General features: G+C 41.6%; 1 protein-coding gene across 1 annotated transcript in view; it reads right to left on the reverse strand.

The window, feature by feature from the left end:
* The window catches only part of LOC120927414 (amine oxidase [flavin-containing] B-like), a 105,237-nt gene that overhangs the window by 57,434 nt on the left and 28,009 nt on the right, over positions 1–19,794 (reverse strand). The window contains exons 4-8 of the mRNA XM_040338069.1: positions 18,023–18,127; positions 11,241–11,332; positions 8,202–8,343; positions 6,206–6,355; positions 4,388–4,547 (exon numbers count right to left, since the gene is read on the reverse strand). Of these exons, the coding sequence (XP_040194003.1) occupies positions 4,388–4,547; positions 6,206–6,355; positions 8,202–8,343; positions 11,241–11,332; positions 18,023–18,127 (649 nt within the window). The remainder of the gene's footprint in view (positions 1–4,387; positions 4,548–6,205; positions 6,356–8,201; positions 8,344–11,240; positions 11,333–18,022; positions 18,128–19,794) is intronic.

The raw sequence follows: 19,794 nt of genomic DNA on the forward strand, positions 1-19,794 counted from the left end.
GTCATAGACCAACACATAGTGGCACATACTGTAATAACAAAATGATGAAGGGGTTTTAATTTTTTTTTTTTTTTTTTTTACAAATACATATCTGAAAGGTGTGATGTGCATTTGAATTCAGCCCCCTTTACTCGATACCCCTAATTAAAATCTAGTGGAACCATTTTCCTTCAGAAGTCACCTAATTAGTAAATAGAGTGCACATGTGTGTGATTTAATCTCAGTATAAATACAGCTGTTCTGTAAAGCACTTAAAGGTTTGTTAGAGAACCTTTGTGAACAAACAGCATCATGAAGGCCAAGGAACACACCAGACAGGCCAGGGATAAAGTTGTGGATAAGTTTAAATATAAAGGTTTAAGTTTAAAAAAAAATCCCAAGCTTTCAACATCTCACGAAGCACTGATCAATCCATCATCTGAAAATGGAAAGGGTATGGCACAACTGCAAACCTACCAAGACATGGCCTTCCACCTAAACTGACAGGTCGGGCAAGGAGAGCATTAATCAGACAGCAGCCAAGAGAGCCATGGTAACTCTGAAGGAGCTGCAGAGATCCACAGCTCAGGTTGGAGAATCTGTCCACAGGACAACTATTAGTTGTGCATTCCACAAATCTGGCCTTTATGGAAGAGTGGCAAGAAGAAAGCCATTGTTGAAAGAAAAACAATAAAAAGTTCAGTTTTTAGTTTGCGAGAAGCTATGTGGGGGACACAGCAAATATGTGGAAGAAGGTGCTCTGGTCAGATAAGACCAAAATTATTTTTTTTTGGCCTAAAAGCAAAACGCTATGTGTGGCAGAAAACAAACACTGCATGTCACCCTAAACACACCCTCTGTGAAACATGGTGGTGGCAGCATCATGTTGTGGGGATACTTTTGTTCACCACGGACAGGGAAGCTGGTCAGAGTTAATGGGAAGATTGATGGAGCCAAATACAGCACAATTCTAGAAGAAAACCTGTTAGAGTCTGCATAAGACTTGAAACAGATTTCCATCCCATCCCATTCCACCTCACAGCATCTGTGGATGTTGGGGCACAGGGGAAGTGGTACTGCAGCCAGGGTTCTTTTCTCTCATGGGCCTCACGGCAGACAGGGGTTAATACACACTTTCAGGTTAGTCCTGGTATGTGTGTGCATACTCCCTGGTGGCCTTCCTCATTTTTGACCACCGGGGGGAGCCCGCTGTCTGCCGGCGGCATCCCCCAGTCATCACGTCTGCACCCGCTTTCGCTGCGCACGTGTCCCGTGGTGGCGTCATGGCGCCGACGCCTCATGTGACTGGCGCGCAGGGTTGCGCATGCGTGGTGCACTAGGATGACAGTGTGTCGCCCAGGACCATCCGGCCCTGTTCGGAGCGCTGGAGAGGCCACACAGCGCCGTCCATTATGGCGGAATTTTATGTACCTGGCGTCACGTGTTGGGGGGGGGTTTCCATGGGGGGAGGGGGTGTTTTGTTTGGCGGGGGTGTGGGGTGTTTTAGGAGGGCGCGGGGTCTGTGCGCCTTTTGGGGGGTTGTCTGGGTCCCTCCGACCGGGCTTGGCTGCTCCTTCGCCCAGGTTTTTTTTTTCTTGGGTGGGGGGGGTGGGGCGGGTCTCCATGTCAGTGCACACACACCCTCAATTAGAGGGCTGGTGCTCACATATATATATATATATATATATATAAATCATCAGCAGTTGGGGAGTGGATCTTAACCCGGCTGGTTGGACATACTGCAGCTACAGGGGGGGTAAGCATATGCTTTGGCCTGCTTTTTTCCCTCTTTTGCTTTGTTCCCAATTGCCAATATTTTTCATCCTTATTTATATTCCCTTATATACTTGTCTCTGTAACAGATGAGGATTGCAGGACTGCTCTCCACCGGGGGTGTTGGTTCCCATTGTTTCATTACTGCCTGACTTTTTTACTCCTGCCATCCATAAGGACAGTCCAGGTACATTGCACCTCTTATGTTTTCCCATTGTTCACTTTCTTTCCTGGGTTTGTGTCACTTTGTAGTTTTCACCTGTACAGTGTGTTTTTTCAATGTTTTTTCAATCTTTCCAATCTTACTATTTCCACTATTTGTTTTCTCATCACCTTCCTTCTTATTTTCTCTTCCCAGCTTATTCACATCCCACCTGTTTTTTTCATATCATAGCACCCTTTCCATGCCCAGTGCACCATACAGCCACAGTCCCACATTTTTAATTCCTCCTCCACATTTCCTTTCTCCACTCCACACACTCATTTCATACTTTGTCCTTTCTTTCACTGTTTTTTCATCAGGCATCAGTCTTTACTACATTCATCATCACACACATTCACTTCCTACACGTCACCATTCACTTTATGTCAGTTCATTTATATGTTCACACTTCCACATCTTCTGTCACTATTCCATTTCCCTTCATCCTTTTCTTCTCTTTTTTTTTTCTCCTTTTTTTATGTACCTTGTAGACTCTCCTAAATAGATATATAGGCGCACAGACACACATGCATGCATGATCAGTGTGTGCATGTATGTAGGTGCTAGTGTACTTTGTTATATACCTAACAATTGCGGTGATATTACCACCTGTTTAAATATTATGATTAGTTTCATATTTTCTTTTTAGGGTTTCCTGTTCGGTCTTGAGGAGGGTGGCATTCAACTTGGCCCGACCACGCCCACCCCCGCCTGCCCTGCGTGCTGGGTCACGCTTGGCCCTGGTGGGTTGGACTTGGTATCTCCCCCCTGGGTGTGTTTGCCCTGCCCCGTCTGTGGCCGCCTTTCCCCTTCCTTCTGCCTCCTGCCTCCTCTCCCCTGCCCTGCCTCCCCTGTGTTCCATCCTGTGGTGCAGGTCATGACACGCATGTGTGACCTCTCGTAGGCCCAATATTGATTTGGCCTCTTGGTTTCCGCCCTGGAGTCACTTTTCCATCTGACCCTGGGGCCTGTTCCTATTTCCCCCTGTCTGCCTTCCCATCTACCCAGCCTTGGTCTCGATGGTGTGACTCAGTGTCCGATCCTGGTCTGTTTTTCGATATGTGTCTTGGTGAGTGGCATTTCAATTTTTGTACATCATTGTTTATTATATTGTTATGGGAGGAGACCATGCACCCCCACTTTTATTCTTATGTTGGGGTGGACAGGTCCTCTTTATGAATATGTTTGTTTACTTTTTGATCGATCTGCATATATTTTCTTCATAGAACCTATGTCTGCGTAAAAACATTGGCTCCCTGAAGAAGACCGCTACTACGAAGGTCGAAACGCGTAGGTTTTTTTAGCACATAGTGCTTATATGCATATAGTACTATTTAAATTTGAATTATCATTGTTACCATGTTGTGATGTATTTCTTTGCCTTTCTGTTTATGGATTGATTTTATCAAAGCTCATATCCTGAGTTCCCTTTTTTGTCTAGGGGCTCTTTTTTGATACCCTATCAATAAATTTATACTTTTTTACTTACTTGTACATTATTTATACCGTGCTGCAACACAAAGCCCCTAGGAGTAAATTTCCTTTTCTTCAAGACTTGAAACAGAGGGCAAAGGTTCCCCTTCAAGCAGGAAAACGACCCTAAACATACAGCCAGAGCTACAATGGAATGGTTTAGATCAAAGCATATTCATGTGTTAGAATGGCCCAGGCAAAGGCTGGCGCTGCTGTCAATCACAGTGGATGACGCGGCGCGCTGGGAGGGGGGGCCCAGTGATACAGTCGGCGGCTATGCCCGCTGCTGTATCACGGGAGAGCACTCGCAAAAGCTTTTCACCATGCGAGTTCGCTCGCATGAAGGTGGAAAGCTTTTGCGAGGAGGAGCCGAGAAAGCCGCCAAGGGACCCCAGAAGACAGGGTTAGGGGACACTCTGTGCAAAACGAGCTGCACAGTGGAGGTAAGTATGACATGTTTGTTATTTAAAAAAAAAAAAGAAGTTTGCCTTTAGTGATCCTTTAAGCTATTTTGAAAAGAAGAATGGGCAAAAACTTCACTCTCTAGATGTGCAAAGCTGGTAGAGACATACCTAAAAAGTCTTACGGCTGTAATTGCAGCGAAAGGTGGTTCTAGAAAAGTATTGACTCAGGGGGGCTGAATACAAATGCACACCACACTTTTCACATATTTATTTAAAAAAAAACATGAAAACCATTTATCATTTTCCTTCCACTTCACAATTATGTGCTACTTTGTGTTGGTCTATCACATAAAATCCCAATAGAATACATTTATGTTTTTGGTTGTATCATGACAAAATATGGAACATTTCATAGAGTATGAATACTTTTTCAAGGCACTGTACTTAATGTGATTTCATTCCTTAGGGTAAAAAAGTATAGAATGAATGAATGAATACTGTAACATTTTTGGTTCAATAATAATAATAATAATATTGTGCTTAATAAATCACTTACCCATTTTCCTCCAGAAGGCTTCCTTATAATAAACCATGCATTTGATAACAGATCCCATTGGAAGGCGGTGTATTAACTGGTTTCTGACTGGTGGCAGCTCTGGAGTGAAATGAATCTTTGTACTCAACACTGGTGGTATAGCGCTAATGACAAATTTACTCTGAACATGAGAAAAGAAGGTATTTTAATGTAAAACTAGACAAAAATAAGTCTACATCTCTCAGCAGGTCCATTGACAAATATCCAAGGCCAAAAGTACATACGGAATGGGTAAAATTGCTTCTTTTTGTCAGTTGTGTCAGGGGCAACTGTCTAAGAGGAAATTTATTTTACTTTTGAAAGATCTCCTCTCACTTCCTGTCGCTTCTATGGGACAGGAAGGGACATTTCCCCAATAGGACACAACTGACAAAAAGAAGGGATTTTACCCATTCCCTACGTACGTTGGCCTTGTATATTACAGTTCTGGTGACAACTCAAAATTTTAGATTAATTATTTTTTCCAGCCCCCGTGATCATTTTCTTCAGTTTGGTATAGAGTCTCCAGAATAATAACTATAACATTTAGTGACAAAGCTAGGTCTAAGATGGCATATTTTTCCAAAAGCAAACACATTAAAAGAAAAAGATCACTAGCTTAGCACACAATCACCAAGGGGAAAAATAGGGAGTAAATCTCCCTAAGCTAGAACATAGACAACACCAGACAGGTAGTTTAATCACTCATCACTCAATACCAAACTGAAGAAAGTCATTACCCTTTGCGCTAACAGTGCTGCTCTTTTAGGGGGGTAGGGGTTATGAAGCTGGCTGTCTCAGGGACACAATAGAAAAAATTTATTCTGCATAATAGAATGAAAAATCAAATCATCACAGAATGGGGGAATGTGGATCTGAGATATAGAATTGCCACATCCCGATAGGATTGTATGAGGAAATAAATATACACATATGTATAAAGAAAAATACACGTGTACATAGGATAGATGATGGTCTTTACAGGTGTAATAGAATTAAAAATGGATATTTATTATATAAATAAAATACAAAATTGATAAACAGTTGGATAACAAAATGCCACAATTATGGCCATGGAATACAAACACATTGATGTAACAAACCACCTATAATTTGAAAATGTAATTGTAAAAGAATCGACAAAAAAGTGGGGGATACACAACCACTCAATGGAAATTTTGAAGACCAGTAGGATTCCCAAAAAGGTGGGATGTTAACGGTGTTTAGCCCTTACTGTTTTTATCAATTTTGTATTTTATTTATATAATAAATATCCATTTTTAATTCTATTACGCCTGTAAACTCATCATCTATCTTATGCACACGTGTATTTTTCTTTATACATATGTATATATTTATTTTCTCATATTCTGGAAAATAAACTTCGCCCAAACAGGTTAACAAGGGATCATCAGCAAGAGCTATTGACATTTCTAAATTTTTTCTCTGAGCCGAATGTAAATTATCAGTTATGGCTAACCTCAAATAATTTCAATAGTGACTTTTAATGCTTTTTTTCTTTTAATTTAACGAGCATAAGCATAGACAACAAGCACTAGAGCTCATTTAAGTTTAAGGACATTACTAAATAATAAAAAATTACTATTCTAAATGGCATAATATTAAAAATATATATTCTACCCCTGGACAAGCAATTAAACCTTGCAGTTTGGGGGCCCCACTACAAGAGTAATTTTTCTTGTGCCTGGAGTTGGGCTTTAAACTTCTGTTCTACATTGTATATACTTTCTCCTGGTCAATGATTTATCTAATATTTAAGTATATGTACCTAAACTTTACCTGATAGATTTCATGGTTTAAGGTTTCCACAGTGACATTTTCTCCAGACTGATCAAGCCTAATCACTGGTCTCTCCAATTTTACTCGATCCTGAAGGAGATCCATTATCTTCTCGCTTATCTGTCCAGAGCCTCCAACAAACTTTCTCTCCTAAAAATAAACAACAAAAAAAAGGTTTTAAAAGTCCAATTGTATTTTCCCCATAAAGTAAAAAAATAAAGCCAGACTGGATCAAAAAGCAAGGTGTCTAAATGTCTTACAATTTTTTTCCCAATCCCAGCAGAAAACTCTTAAGCCCTGTACACATGATCGGATATCTGATGGAATCTAATCCGATGGATTTTTTCGTCGGATATCTGATGAAGCTGTCTTTCATCAGTCTTGCCTACACACCATCGGTCAAAAATCCGACCGTGTCCAAACGCGGCGATGTAAAACACTACGATGTGCTGCGAAAAATGAAGTTCAATGCTCTCAAGCATTCGTCGACTTGATTCTGAGCATGCATGGATTTTTAACGGATGGACTTCCACAAAGACGATCGTTTTTTTATCCATAGGAAATTTTTAAAACATGTTCGCATTTTTTTCAGCGATAGAAAACAAACCGATGGGGCCCACACACGATCGGTTTGTCCGATGAAAATGGTCCATCGGTCTGTTTTCATCAGACAAACCGATCGTGTGTACAGGTCTTTACTCCTGGCATCCGGCAGGAGTGTGCAGCTGAAGACTGCTGTGCTCTTTGCGTGAAGACAGTGGTCTCCGAGCAGTGGTCTGACATGCCCCCTGATTGCAGCACAGCAGTGGTAGCAAGACAGGAGGTGTGTTAGACTTCTGTACAGAGAAGACAGATCTGTAAATGGCGAGACAATTAGTACCGTACTTAGCTTTATGATCCAGCATGGTTTAATTTCTATTGTTTATACAAAGCTACAATTGGGCTTTATTTTATTTTTGTATGTTATACAGAAATATAATTTGTCAGACAGGTTGCTATTAGTCAAAATAATGTAAAATGTCATTCATATTAGTCAAAAGAATCAAAATGTACTTGTATACCCCTGTCTATCTAACTTATTTATTTTCACACAGATGTACCTTTCATAAAAATCTTATGATAGTGGTTATTTGAAGGCATAGACATCTGTGTAAGCTAATCCCACAGGGTTCTAATAATTAGGCAGAACTTTGAATAAACCATGAGTTTTGTCTAGTGATGGAAAAAAATATATAAATGCATACTAAGTTAAAGAAAAAGCTATTTCTAAAGCAAGTTTAAACATTTTTATTATGGATTACTGAAATATGCAAAGATTTTGTGCTAAGCTAGTGATCTTTTCTTTTAATGTATTTGCTTTTGGAAATATGCCATCTTAAACCTGGCTTTGTCACTAAATGTTATAGTTATTGTTCTGGAATTTAAAAAGAAGATCAAACAAAAGTGTTGGCCTTGGGTTTGCGTGTTTAATGTTATATTTTTCTCTACAAAAGTATTGCTCCTGTTATGATTTCCCATAACTGGGTATATTATTTCTGTTTTGCAGGGAGCTTGTTGCCTAGTGTTTGTGAGCAACTTTACTTGTGTGTCAAGCTGTTGGTCAGGGCTTATGACTGAAATCAGTGGTATGCCAGGAGATGGCTCATACCATCACATTCTAAATAGGGGGGAGGGGAAAGTTAAGATTTGTGGAGTAAGACGAATAAGAAAAAAACTGAACCCACAATTTGCACTAAATGTTGAGGGCTGCACAGAATTTATAAATGTGTATGGTAGAAAAAAAATCTGGATTTGGGACAGAGACGAGTGGTGGGAGGTCTTTAACCCCACCACCAACACCATTGCTAATTCATAATGTCTATGCCTTTAGATCCTAAAAAATGTACTAAGATCTATTTTTTTGTAATAACAATGCAATGTTTTTTTTCAAGCTTTGGCAAGCTATCACTATGGATATCAAAATGTTCTTGAATTACTTGAACTTTTAAATACCCACCTGCCCTCCATTGTCTGTTGAGAAAATTCTTGTTGTTCCACCACAGATGTTTACATACCATAGAAACCAAAGTGTGGAAACTTGTTGAGTCTCAGCTGTTACAACCAAATTTACGAAGAGCTCTGCAAACTTCCTGGCTGCACTGATGAAATAAATATATCAAATTATACTAAAGAAAAAAAATGTATGCTTGCTTAAATACACACAAAAGGAGTATGCGTCACTAAGTTAAGCTAAATAGGATCAGCTATTTTATGCTTGTTTTGAATTGCAATAAGATAGTAATGAGAAAGTTAGGGTAATCCATAACTGTTACAGTATGCTATAATAAATATACCCCATTGACTGATATCGCCGATAGTGTCCCTATCAGTCATAAACATGACTGCTGTAGCAAGGATAGATAAATATAAAGATGGGTAGAGTTATCTGTTGCCAAGATCATAGGTGTTGAAGAATCGGTTGTCAACCAAGTGCAAGGTATACATGAAGGGCCAGATTCCCGTACATCCTGCCGCGGCGTCGCGTAAGCTATTTACACTACGCCGCCACAACTTACAGGAGCAAGTGCCGTATTCCCCAAACACTTGCTCCATAAGTTGTGGCGGCGTAGTGTAAATGGCCCGGCGTATGGCCGCTTAATTCAAAGGGGGCGGCTTGTATTCAAATTAAGCGCGCCCCCGCGCCGATCGAACTGCGCATGCGCCGGGCAGAAAAATAGCCCAGTGCGCATGCTCCAGCTCACGACGGAAAACGTCAATGACCCTGACGTGAGCGTCATTGACGTAAAGTCGTATTCGTGAATGACTTAGGAAAACTACGTAACCGACAGAAAAAGCCGACGTGGACCCGACGCCATACTTAACATGGCATACGGCGGACTGGCGGAAGGTTACCCCTCATATAGCAGGGGTAACCTTACGCTTATGGAAACGACGTACACGACGACTACGCAACGCAAATTTGTTCGGGGATCGGCGTATCAGGCTCATTTGCATAGTCAAATGAGAACTGAACGTAAACGCCACCTAGCGGCCGGCGTCGCATTACATCTAAGATCCGACGGTGTGATTATGCGAAAATGATTCTAGGAATCACTCGCATAGATGCCCGGGGCCAAAAACAGAGATACGACGGTGTTTCCTGAGTTACACCGTCGTAACTCTTGAGAATCTGGCCTACAGTATATTGTTAATATAGGATCTCCAAGTTAGGATTTTCTAAAACACTGTTTCTACTACTTTTTGTTAGTGCAGAAAGGAAAGTTTTATGTTTTGTAGATTTGAACTGCCTTAGGCCAGTATAGGATTTTTGACAGAGACAGGCTGCCTCTTAATTCAGATATCTCCGCTGGGAGGAAAAATGGTAATAAGTCTGGACAAGGTTTTAAAGTATTAACTGGTAGGCAGGGAAAGAAAATAAATTAAAAAAGTTCTATAGTTAGGGTAGCTAGGGGAAGATATGAAGGGTATGAAGTTAGCAATAACTGTATGGAGATGATTAAAACCAGAGCTTTTTTTCTCAGAAAATAGGTGCAGGAACTCAACCACGACCCGTTCAAATTTCACAAACAGTAGAAGGGTCTTAAAGGGGCATTAAATACCAGGATTGCATTACATACAGAGTGCAGAGTTCAGGGTGTTACACACAGAGTGCTGTCACTTGTAAACACAGAAACCAGACTTCTGTGTTTACAAGTGATTGTGGTGACCAGGCACCAAAGGGTCTGAGCCAGAGGTGGTAGAACCAAGTTCCCCCAAGTTCCCCCTGAAAAAAAATCCCTGATTAAAACTACATGTGAAAGTAAAACGATTAAAATGGTATATTAATAAATGTAAAAAGTCTTCCAAGTAAAATTAATCATATGATTTACTTTATAAAGGGTATTAACCACTTGCTTACTGGGCACTTAAACCCCTCTCCTGCCCAGACCAATTTTCAGCTTTCAGCACTGACCCACTATGAATGACAATTGCGCAGTCATACAACACTGTACCCAAATAAAATTGTTATCATTTTTTTTCACACAAATAGAGCTTTCTTTTGGTAGTATTTAATCACTGCTGGAGTTTTTATTTTTTGCTAAACAAACTAAAAAAGATGGAAATTTTTTAAAAATAAATAAATTATGTTTCATAGTCATACATTTTTTTTTTGGTAATTTTTCTTCTTCATTGATATGCGCTCATGAGACAGCACTGATGGGCACTGATAGGCTGCACTGGTAGGCACAGATAAGGCGGCACTGATGGCCACTGATAAGATGGCACTGATGGGCCCTGATAAGATGGCACTGAAAGGTGTTACTGATAGGTACCACTGATGGGCACTGGTAGGTGACACTGATGAGGCACTGATTGGTGACCCTGATAGGTGGCACTGTAGGAACTAATAGGTGGCACTGTGGGTACTGATAGGTGGCGCTGGTGGGCACTGGTAGGCGGAAATGTTGTGCACTGGCAGGTGGCACAGGTGGGCACAGATGAGCTCTCCTTGATCGGGACCGATGTCCCTCTGACAGCCACCGTGATCTTCTTTTTTTTTTCTCCTTATGTTATCAGCGCAAGGAGAAAAAAATAGCTAATTACCGACTCTGTTTTCATCACATGATCAGCTGTCATTGGCTGACCATGTGGTAAGGGGTCGGGATCAATATATACTTGCTGATCACAGAGTGCGCCGCGCTCGTGCTGCACGGGGCGCGCAGGCTGCTGGAGTATGGGAGGACGTCGATTGATGCCCTCCCAGCAATGTAGGTCCGCGCTGTAGCAGTCATTCGGCTATAGCGCGAATCTGAAGAAATTAAGGAATAATAAGTATATAATTTCTAAGACCATTATAATAATATTTTAACCAAGGTGTATTATTTGGCTACTTTCAGAAAATACTTTTTTTCCCCCAAAGAGCAAAAGTGACCATATATATCCAGGGCATTTGTTTACCTTTCTCTGAAGTAAAAATGAAGAGGTCTATGTAAAGTTTAATCCAATGCACATTTGTCTTTTTTCAAATTTAAATATGTAATTTGTAAAAATGTACCTTGTCCAGCACACTTTTTCTATAAATTCTCTCATTGACATGTTATCCCACTCTTTGGCATGTGGTGCTTTCCACGGAGAATCAGCAGGAATCTATAAAAAGCAGTTCGCGTTCAATATTTATTTGAAATGCAATAAGTACCTATAAAACACTATGGGGTACATTTACTAAAATTGGAGTGTGCAAAATCTGGTGCAGCTCTGTATAGAAACTAATCAGCTTTCGTTTTTTTTGGCAAAGGTAGATTGAACAAGCTGAAGGTTAGAAACTGAACCTTATAACAACAACATAAACAAAATGTATCTCCCCAAAAATAATCTTACCTGTATGACTGTAGGCAAATAATCCGCTCAGCACTCATCTCAGCGCATCAGAACTACTTGAAATGAACAAGAGCTACTGTAGGTACTTTGGGTCAGATTCACGTAGAAGTGCGGCGGCGTAATGTATCGTAGATACGTTACACCGCCGCAAGTTTTCATCGCAAGTGCCTGATTCACAAAGCACTTGCAATGAAAACCTACGACGGCGGCCTCCGGCGTAAGCCCGCGTAATTCAAAGGGGCGCATGCTCACTTTTGAATTACTTGCTCTGTGGATCTGGCCCCAAGAATTTTGTAAAGACTAATATGTCTAACTGGGAAAAATAACTTGAATCAGTACACTCTTCAAAACAGCGGTAAACTGCCATCCATCTAGCTTCTGCTATTCCCACTGTAATCACTGGGATCAAATGCTCAAAACTCTTCACAGATCTTATCTCACCCCACCTAGACTATCTTTAAACTTTCCCTTTGAAAAGAATACCTGTTGGAGGCAATGTGGGTCTAAAGGTAGTATTATTCACATACTTTGCTATTGCAAAAAACATACGCAGCTTTTGGTATGCAACCTTCAAACTAATAACCTCCGTAACTGGATTAATTATTAAACCTACACCTCATTTAGCTATTCTTAATTTTTCCATAGACACCAGTGCTTTAACTGGGCCGAAACGCGGCGGTACTCAGTACCGCCACTTCCAAAAAAGGCCCTGGAGAGTACCAGCACCTCTCCGTGCACCCATGGGTTTCCCGTACCGGAACGCAGCCCCAGGCACGGGCGTAGGAACCGGGGGGGGACGCATCCCCCCCAGGAAATAATGCGGGGGGGGACGGGTATGGTAAAATCCCCCCCAGATGTGACAGCGCAGTCACTAAACTGTATGCCCGCTGGCGCCGACTCACTGGCTGCCGCGTGCGCTCCTGGCTGGCTCCCGTTCCTCCTGTGCGTCTCCTCGCCCCCCCATGGAGGATTGATTTGGTTCAATCCACCGGCGTGCGCCGCGTGACGTCACGCCGGCGGCCGGAGGTGAGAGGGGAGGAGGGAGCGAGAGTGACTGTCGGCGCCAGTCAGAGAACAAGTCGTGACTCACGAGGAGCCTGCTGCTGCGCCTGGGCCTGGCCTGCCTTACTGTATACAGTAAAAACTCTGCAAAAAGTAAGAAAGTATTGTGTATTGGGGGGGGGGGGGGAGTTGGACTGAGCTGAGGACCTCAATGGTTTTTTTTTTTTTTTCTTTAGTCAGAGAAGGCAAGCTCAAAATAACAAACATTTTTTTAAACTGCTATTTTTTATTTAAAAAATTATGGTCACCTCAGCCTGAGGTGACCATAATTTTTTTAATAAAAAATAGCAGTTTAAAAAAATGTTTGTTATTTTGTGCTTGCCTTCTCTGACTAAAGAAAAAAAAAAACATTAATTGCAGCCTCACTGTGCCACCAAACGCAGTCACTGTGCCATCATATGCAGCCACTGTGCCCATCAAACGTAGTAGCCACTGTGCCCATCAATTGTCGCCACTGTGCCCATCACACGCAGCCACTGTGCCATCACACGCAGCCACTGTGCCATCACACGCAGCCACTGTGCCCATCAAACGCAGCCACTGTGCCCATCAATTGTCACCACTGTGCTCATCACACGCAGCCACTGTGCCATCACACGCAGCCACTGTGCCATCACATGCAGCCACTGTGCCCATCAAACGCAGCCACTGTGCTCATCAATTGTCGCCACTGTGCCCATCAATTGTCGCCACTGTGCCCAAACGCATCCACTGTGCCAATCACACACAGCCACTGTGCCCATCAATTGTCGCCACTGTGCCCATCATACGCAGCCACTGTGCCACCATTTTTACTGATGCCATGTGGGTTAATTTTTATTTATGCCATGTGGGTTGATTTTTACTAATGCCATGTGGGTTGATTTTTACTGATGCCATGTGGGTTAATTTTTACTGATGCCATGTGGGTTGATTTTTACTGATGCCATGTGGGTTAATTTTTACTGATGCCATGTGGGTTAATTTTTACTGATGCCATGTGGGTTGGTTTTTGCTATACCGGTTGATTTTTACTGATGCCATGTGTCAGTTGAGTTTTACTGATACTATCAGGAGGACATCAATAAAAATCAACTAACATTTCAGCATAGCATTGCTTGATTCATTGGTTTTTACTAATGCTATATGTCGGTTTATTTTTACTAATGCTATGATGGTTTATTTTTTTATTGCTGGATATTGCTCTTCGCATTACCCTCTCTGGATTGCTTTAATAGTTTGATTTATTGGCTTGAGATACGAATATACCTGGCGAGTAAAAATGCTGTCCCCCCCAGATTTGTAAGGGTTCCTACACCCATGGCCCCAGGCCAGGAATATGATGATCATCATATTCAGTGCTGGACTGAACTGGCTATACTCTAGCTGCAGCATACAAGGGCCTGATACTAGTATCAGGCCCTTGTATGCAGAGCAGCAGCGGCCGCGGCGCTAAAACTTCCTGCTCCCTCCTCCTGGCTCCCGGCCCCCGGCCCCGTCACTCACCCTCCTCCGGCTCCTCCTCCCCGGCGTCTATTAGAGTACCGGCACCTCTTTTGGCCCACTTAAAGCACTGATATACACTATACCTTTCCAACTTAGAAGTATTGTAACACATATACTAATAGATGCTCAATTAACTACCACTGCCAAATGGGAAACCACCCAATCCCCTAACACTGAAGAAGTGATATGCAGGGTTAAAATTCAACACTCATATGAAAAATACTTTGCCACCCAAACAAATAATCTAAGATCCTTCAATAACCAATGGGCACCTTGGACATCAATATTTCTTGATAATGATTGACCCCATTAGTAAAATTCTCATTGAAAGGTATTAAAAGAACTACTCTTAGGTTCCAGTACAGTGTTCAGATTTTTTTGTTTTCTTTTGCTTCCGTTGTGTTCTTTACTGGAAACTAGTAAATTGGACTTTGAAGGCACACGATAATATAGTAAGAAAACTAAGTAAATTTATTGTGGGAATGTCATAAAAGCAGTTACAAACATAATATCAAAAGAAATCAGGTCGATAACTGGTCCACATAGGCTATTACAATGATACTACAATTCTAACATAAAACGCTCAGGTACAAAGCATAATTGTAAAGTTAGCTTAGGTATTGTAAAACCAAGTGGTATTCCAGAGGAGTAGGAGGACTTGCTCTACATGTTGCGCGCTATGAAAAGCGCTTCCTCAGGAGCATAGACATTTCAATAAACGATTGACCACGTTGGGGGTAGACAACGGTCGGTCTTATTGACCTAACGTTGGCTGTAGTTCACCAAGATACTAATCGAGCCAGTTAGGGGGATAATATCGTTAGAGCAAAAAATGTGCGATAAATAATAGGGCAATCTGCTGCTGGTAAGCAAACGAAAAAGACTCCTATTCCAGGGGTGTACACGGATGGTCAGGCTGTGGGCTGGGTGGATTAGACCAGATTACCAGTGGACAGGGGGATAAGCCTGACTCACTAGTTGCCAGCTTGTAAATCTCCAATCCAAATGAATGGAGGTAGTGTGCAAGCAGTAGCAACCAAAAAGGTCCTTAAACCTAAAGCCTATTTACACAGCCGTGTGAAAGTCCCCTGGTAGGCGTCCTCCACCTACCAGGGGACTTTCACACGGCTGTGTAAATAGGCATTTGTAACTGCTTTTATGACATTCCCACAATAAATTTACTTAGTTTTCTTACTATATTATCGTGTGCCTTCAAAGTCCAATTTACTAGTTTCCAGTCCATTCCACTAATATCGGGAGGGTGGCACATTTACAATCTGTGCATCTGCAGAATCACCCTGCTTTGGATGCACGTTAAATTTAGGCCCTCTTCTTTCCATAAACGTTGTGTTCTTTATACTTATGTTTTCTGTTAACTTATACAATTATCACAGATAATGCAATGGTAGTCTGCAAGATTCAGGCGACAACATGTTTGTGTTGAAATCTCATTGCTAACCTGGGACTAGTGCGTTCATGGGGGCATGACATCCACATTGTGAGGTAGGATGTGAGCATCCTCTAAATAAAGGATAAATACTCACGTATTATTAATGTAAACTTACTACTACTATCTCTGATCATATTCACTGCTACTGTTGTACTTTGTTTTACAATGCTATATTCCAATAAAAAAACAATTGAAAAGAAAGTTAGAAACTGATTGGTTACTATGCACAGCTGCACCAGATGTTGCACTCTTTACTTTCTGTAAATCAACCACTATATCATTTTCTGACCACATTAAACCAAAAAGCTTGCACTGTAAATAAAATATCAAGCCAAATAATTGCTGTGGTATCAAAAAAGCAGTATGAGTTACTTATTTTCCACAATTTTTTTTTTCCTTCCACTGTCTGGGAATCAAACACTTCGCTGCATTTAGGATATGGGGAAGCAAGGTTCTCATATACTGTTTAATAGGCATTTTTGTCCCATGAAACAAGCAAACCCACGGGTCAGCAGGTATTTTAATTCCTGTGATTTCTTCGATTACTGATATGACTTTGTTCCAGTATATTTTAATTTTTGGGCACGTCCACCAAAGGTGTGACATACTGTAGTTCCGGGTTCCACACAGCCCCTCCAACAATATTTGGAGGTCTCCCTTTGATAGTGATGTGCAATATCCGGGGTTATATACCAGCATGCTAGACATTTGAAATTAATTTCTGTCAGCCCGCAATTGGTTGATGTAATATGCGCCATCTTTAATATTTTCCCAACATCTATCTGACAATTATATGTCCTTTAATTTTATTGTATTTAAATTACTTAATTACATTTAGCTAATAACTAGGGATGATTTCAAGGTTTGGTCTGAACACAAGTTCGGACTGAACTTTGGGTGTTTGCCTGAAAGTCAGACTTTTTGCATGTTCAGGGAGAGCCGAAAGTCATGTACGGTAGCAGTATTTCTAGTGCTACTCAGGGCTGCCAATAAAGAAATACTGCCATTCCCCTGATGGAAGCAGCAATATCCGCCATGATCTTATTATAAATGTTCTTCAGCCAGTGATTCTGCTCAGTGTAAAAATTATCAGATTGGCTATACAGCTTCCCAATCACTTTTTACATGCAACGGAAGACAGTCTCCCCACACTGGGGAGCCTGGTACCGATGCAACCTGTTGCATTGGATGCAAAAGACAGAGTGAGAGGAACTTCCATTGTTCCTCCTCCTTTGTGATGTCACAAACTGGAAGCATTGAGGATTTAGTCGCTTCCCTATTCAATTTGTTGTTTAGAAGCCATCACCAGCTCCTTTTTTTTAGGCTTGGATAGAGTGGAGAGGGATTAGAACACCTTTCAGGTTTGCATTGCAGTCTGTGCCCCCTCTCTATTTATCCCATTTACTGTTACCACCGAAAGTGAACAATAAAAACATACTTTGGGTTGTCACCAAAACAGGAATAGGGGTCAAATGTTTCCATTGGCAGGATTCCATCACGTTGAAGAAATTTCCTCTCCTTTCCAGTTTTGGCTATGGGGCAGGAAGTGAAGGACACATAGGGCATAAAAAACTGACAGGGTTTATATCCCTTCCTATTCTATCCCAAACAAATGAGAAGATTTATAAAACTCCCTTACTCTACTTTAAATATGGTGGCTGCAACAATTTTATTTTGTTATTATATTATCGTATACTGTATTCACTTGATGATTAGCCCAGTAACACATTACCAGTTTTAGGGTGCCTCCAGTCTGGATGGAGGAGCAACAGAGAGACCTTTGGATAGCAGTACTGTCAATCTGGGGAGAGGGTCATGTTAGATGCAGATTTCCTCCTGCTAACACTTTTTAACAAACAGTTACAGCAACTTTTTTCTTTTCTTTTTTGGGATGGTGGTAAATCACATAAACTAAGAAAAGCTGACCAATGTAAACACCCTCGTCAGTGGTCAAAGGTTTGCTCCATTCTTTAACTGCCATTTTCACTTGGATAGCAAAAGACAAATCAACAGGTGAAACTAGTGGGAAATGCCTACAAAAAGAAATCAAGTGCAGCCACCACATCTCAGGGCTCAATCACATGTGTGGCAGCCCTTACCACCCCTCTGCAAAAAGAACCACTGTTTGGCAGGCAATGAGGAAGTTGTTGTGTGTCATCTTCTCACCACCTGATTTGTCCCTGAAACTTCATGGGTCATGTTTGGCGGCAGCATGTGTATAGCCCTGAGCGGCTGCATGTCAATGTACCACTCCCTGGTCGGTTGTGTACTGAGCCCTAAAAATTGGTAAGCTGTAATAAAATATGTTTTTGTCTGTAATACTGCTTTAAATTAAACATACTTTTTATTTTAATTCCAATTATAATTATTACAATTATAGTATAAAAATACTATTACTATAAGCTATAATTTACTTCTCAAAAATAAATAAGCAAGATTAAGGGTAAACATATAAAATGTACCTCACTTCCCCACTGATCCATAGTTCTCATAAAATTGTTGTAATCCAAGTAGACCAATGGATTGTATGCAGGTGGGAAGGCACCATGAAATTTGTACGATTTTCCCTACAAAAAATGAAGAAAAAAAATGTATAAATCAAGCTTAAAGTAAACATATAAATGTTTTAGACATAAATCTTGTCCAGGCACTGAACTGCTGTCAAATCAGCGAAGGATGAAGTTTTACCCTAAAGTCGAGGAAGTTTAACCATTAGTCACAATGTTAACCAGAAGAGCGCACAGCAGAGAATTTCTAGACAAATGTAAGACCCCATACACACTATTAGATTTTCTGCGTATTTTTGTCTTCAGATTTACCAAAACCATATAATATGAGGTCAAACCTTAAGGCCCCTTTCACACGGGGCGGATCAGTAATGATCCACCCCGCGAACCTCCGCTTGCTCAGTGGGGATCGCTCCGTTGATCCCCGCTGAGCCGGCGGATGACAGGGCAGTCCCCGCATACTGTGCAGGGACCGCCCTGTCTTTTCTCCGCTCTCCCCTATGGGGGGATCGGATGAACACGGACCGTCTGTCCGTGTTCACCTGATCCGATCTGCCAGACGAATGGAAAAGTAGGTTTTTCCTCCGTCACACTTTGGCGGATCAGAGCGGGTCAGATGTCAGCGGGCATGTCACCGCTGACATCCGCGGCTCCATAGAGGAGCACGGAGCGCCCATTTAGGTCCACCTAAAAAACTGGCAGGCGGACCTGAACGGGCCTCCCGTGTGAAAGAGCCCTAAGGCCGCATACACACAACCGGTTTTCTCGGCAGAATGCAGCAAGAAACTCGATGGGAGACGTATTCTGCCGAGAAAACCGGTCGTGTGTACACTTTTCGCCGAGAAACCCGTCGGGAAACTCGTCGAGCCAAAAAGAGAGCATGTTCTCTATTTCCTCGACGGGCAATGGGAAAATTTGGCTCGACAAGTTTTTTTACAGCCGAACAAGGAACTCGACTGGGAAAATTATGTGTTTCGCCCGTCGAGTTTCTCGGTCGTGTGTACGCGGCCTCAGAGTTTCAATTTGTATGCAATCAGGCAGGCCCTTGCACTACATGGTTTTGGTAAATCTGAATACAAAAATCTCCATGTATGCGGTCTAAAAGTAGGTATAGTACTGTCTTTGTTGTAAGCTATAAGGTTTTCTTGGAAAAGATTGAATTGACTCCTTAAATAACAAATTGAATCTGTGGGCTATGTATTTTAAACTTAATGTGCCATTAAACCCAACATATCAAAAACCGTCAATACATGCGATTTACATTGTGTAATTTAACTCATCTACTAGACCATTTTCTTCTGTAAACTTCAAAAATCCTGGTTGATTCTGCTGTCCACTGTCATTCTCTACTTGTCTGTTTCCCCGCTGCAGCCTGAGATTTTGTAAACTAGCTGTTGACATCTACTGAGCATGCATCAGTTTCAGTTCCTTATCTAAGCTGTTTATTTCCACCTTTTTCTTATCTGTGAAAGCAATGTGACTATAAAGTCACACATATGGGCTAACTGTATACACAGTGGTAAATTACATTCCCCCTCCCTTCTCCGTGTCCTCATAATGCTAAACACTATGAGGATGAGATCCAAGATGGTGATTGATGGAAGCATCACCCCTTGTTAGCCCAAGCACGTGCAAGTCATGGGCTGGAGGGGTGTAACACAGCCTGTGATTGGCACAACCTCCATCAGATATCTTTACAGTGTGAACAAAGTGAAAGGTATTATCAG

Source organism: Rana temporaria, chromosome 2, assembly GCF_905171775.1.
Source record: "Rana temporaria chromosome 2, aRanTem1.1, whole genome shotgun sequence".
In the NCBI taxonomy this organism is placed as follows: Eukaryota; Metazoa; Chordata; class Amphibia; order Anura; family Ranidae; genus Rana; species Rana temporaria.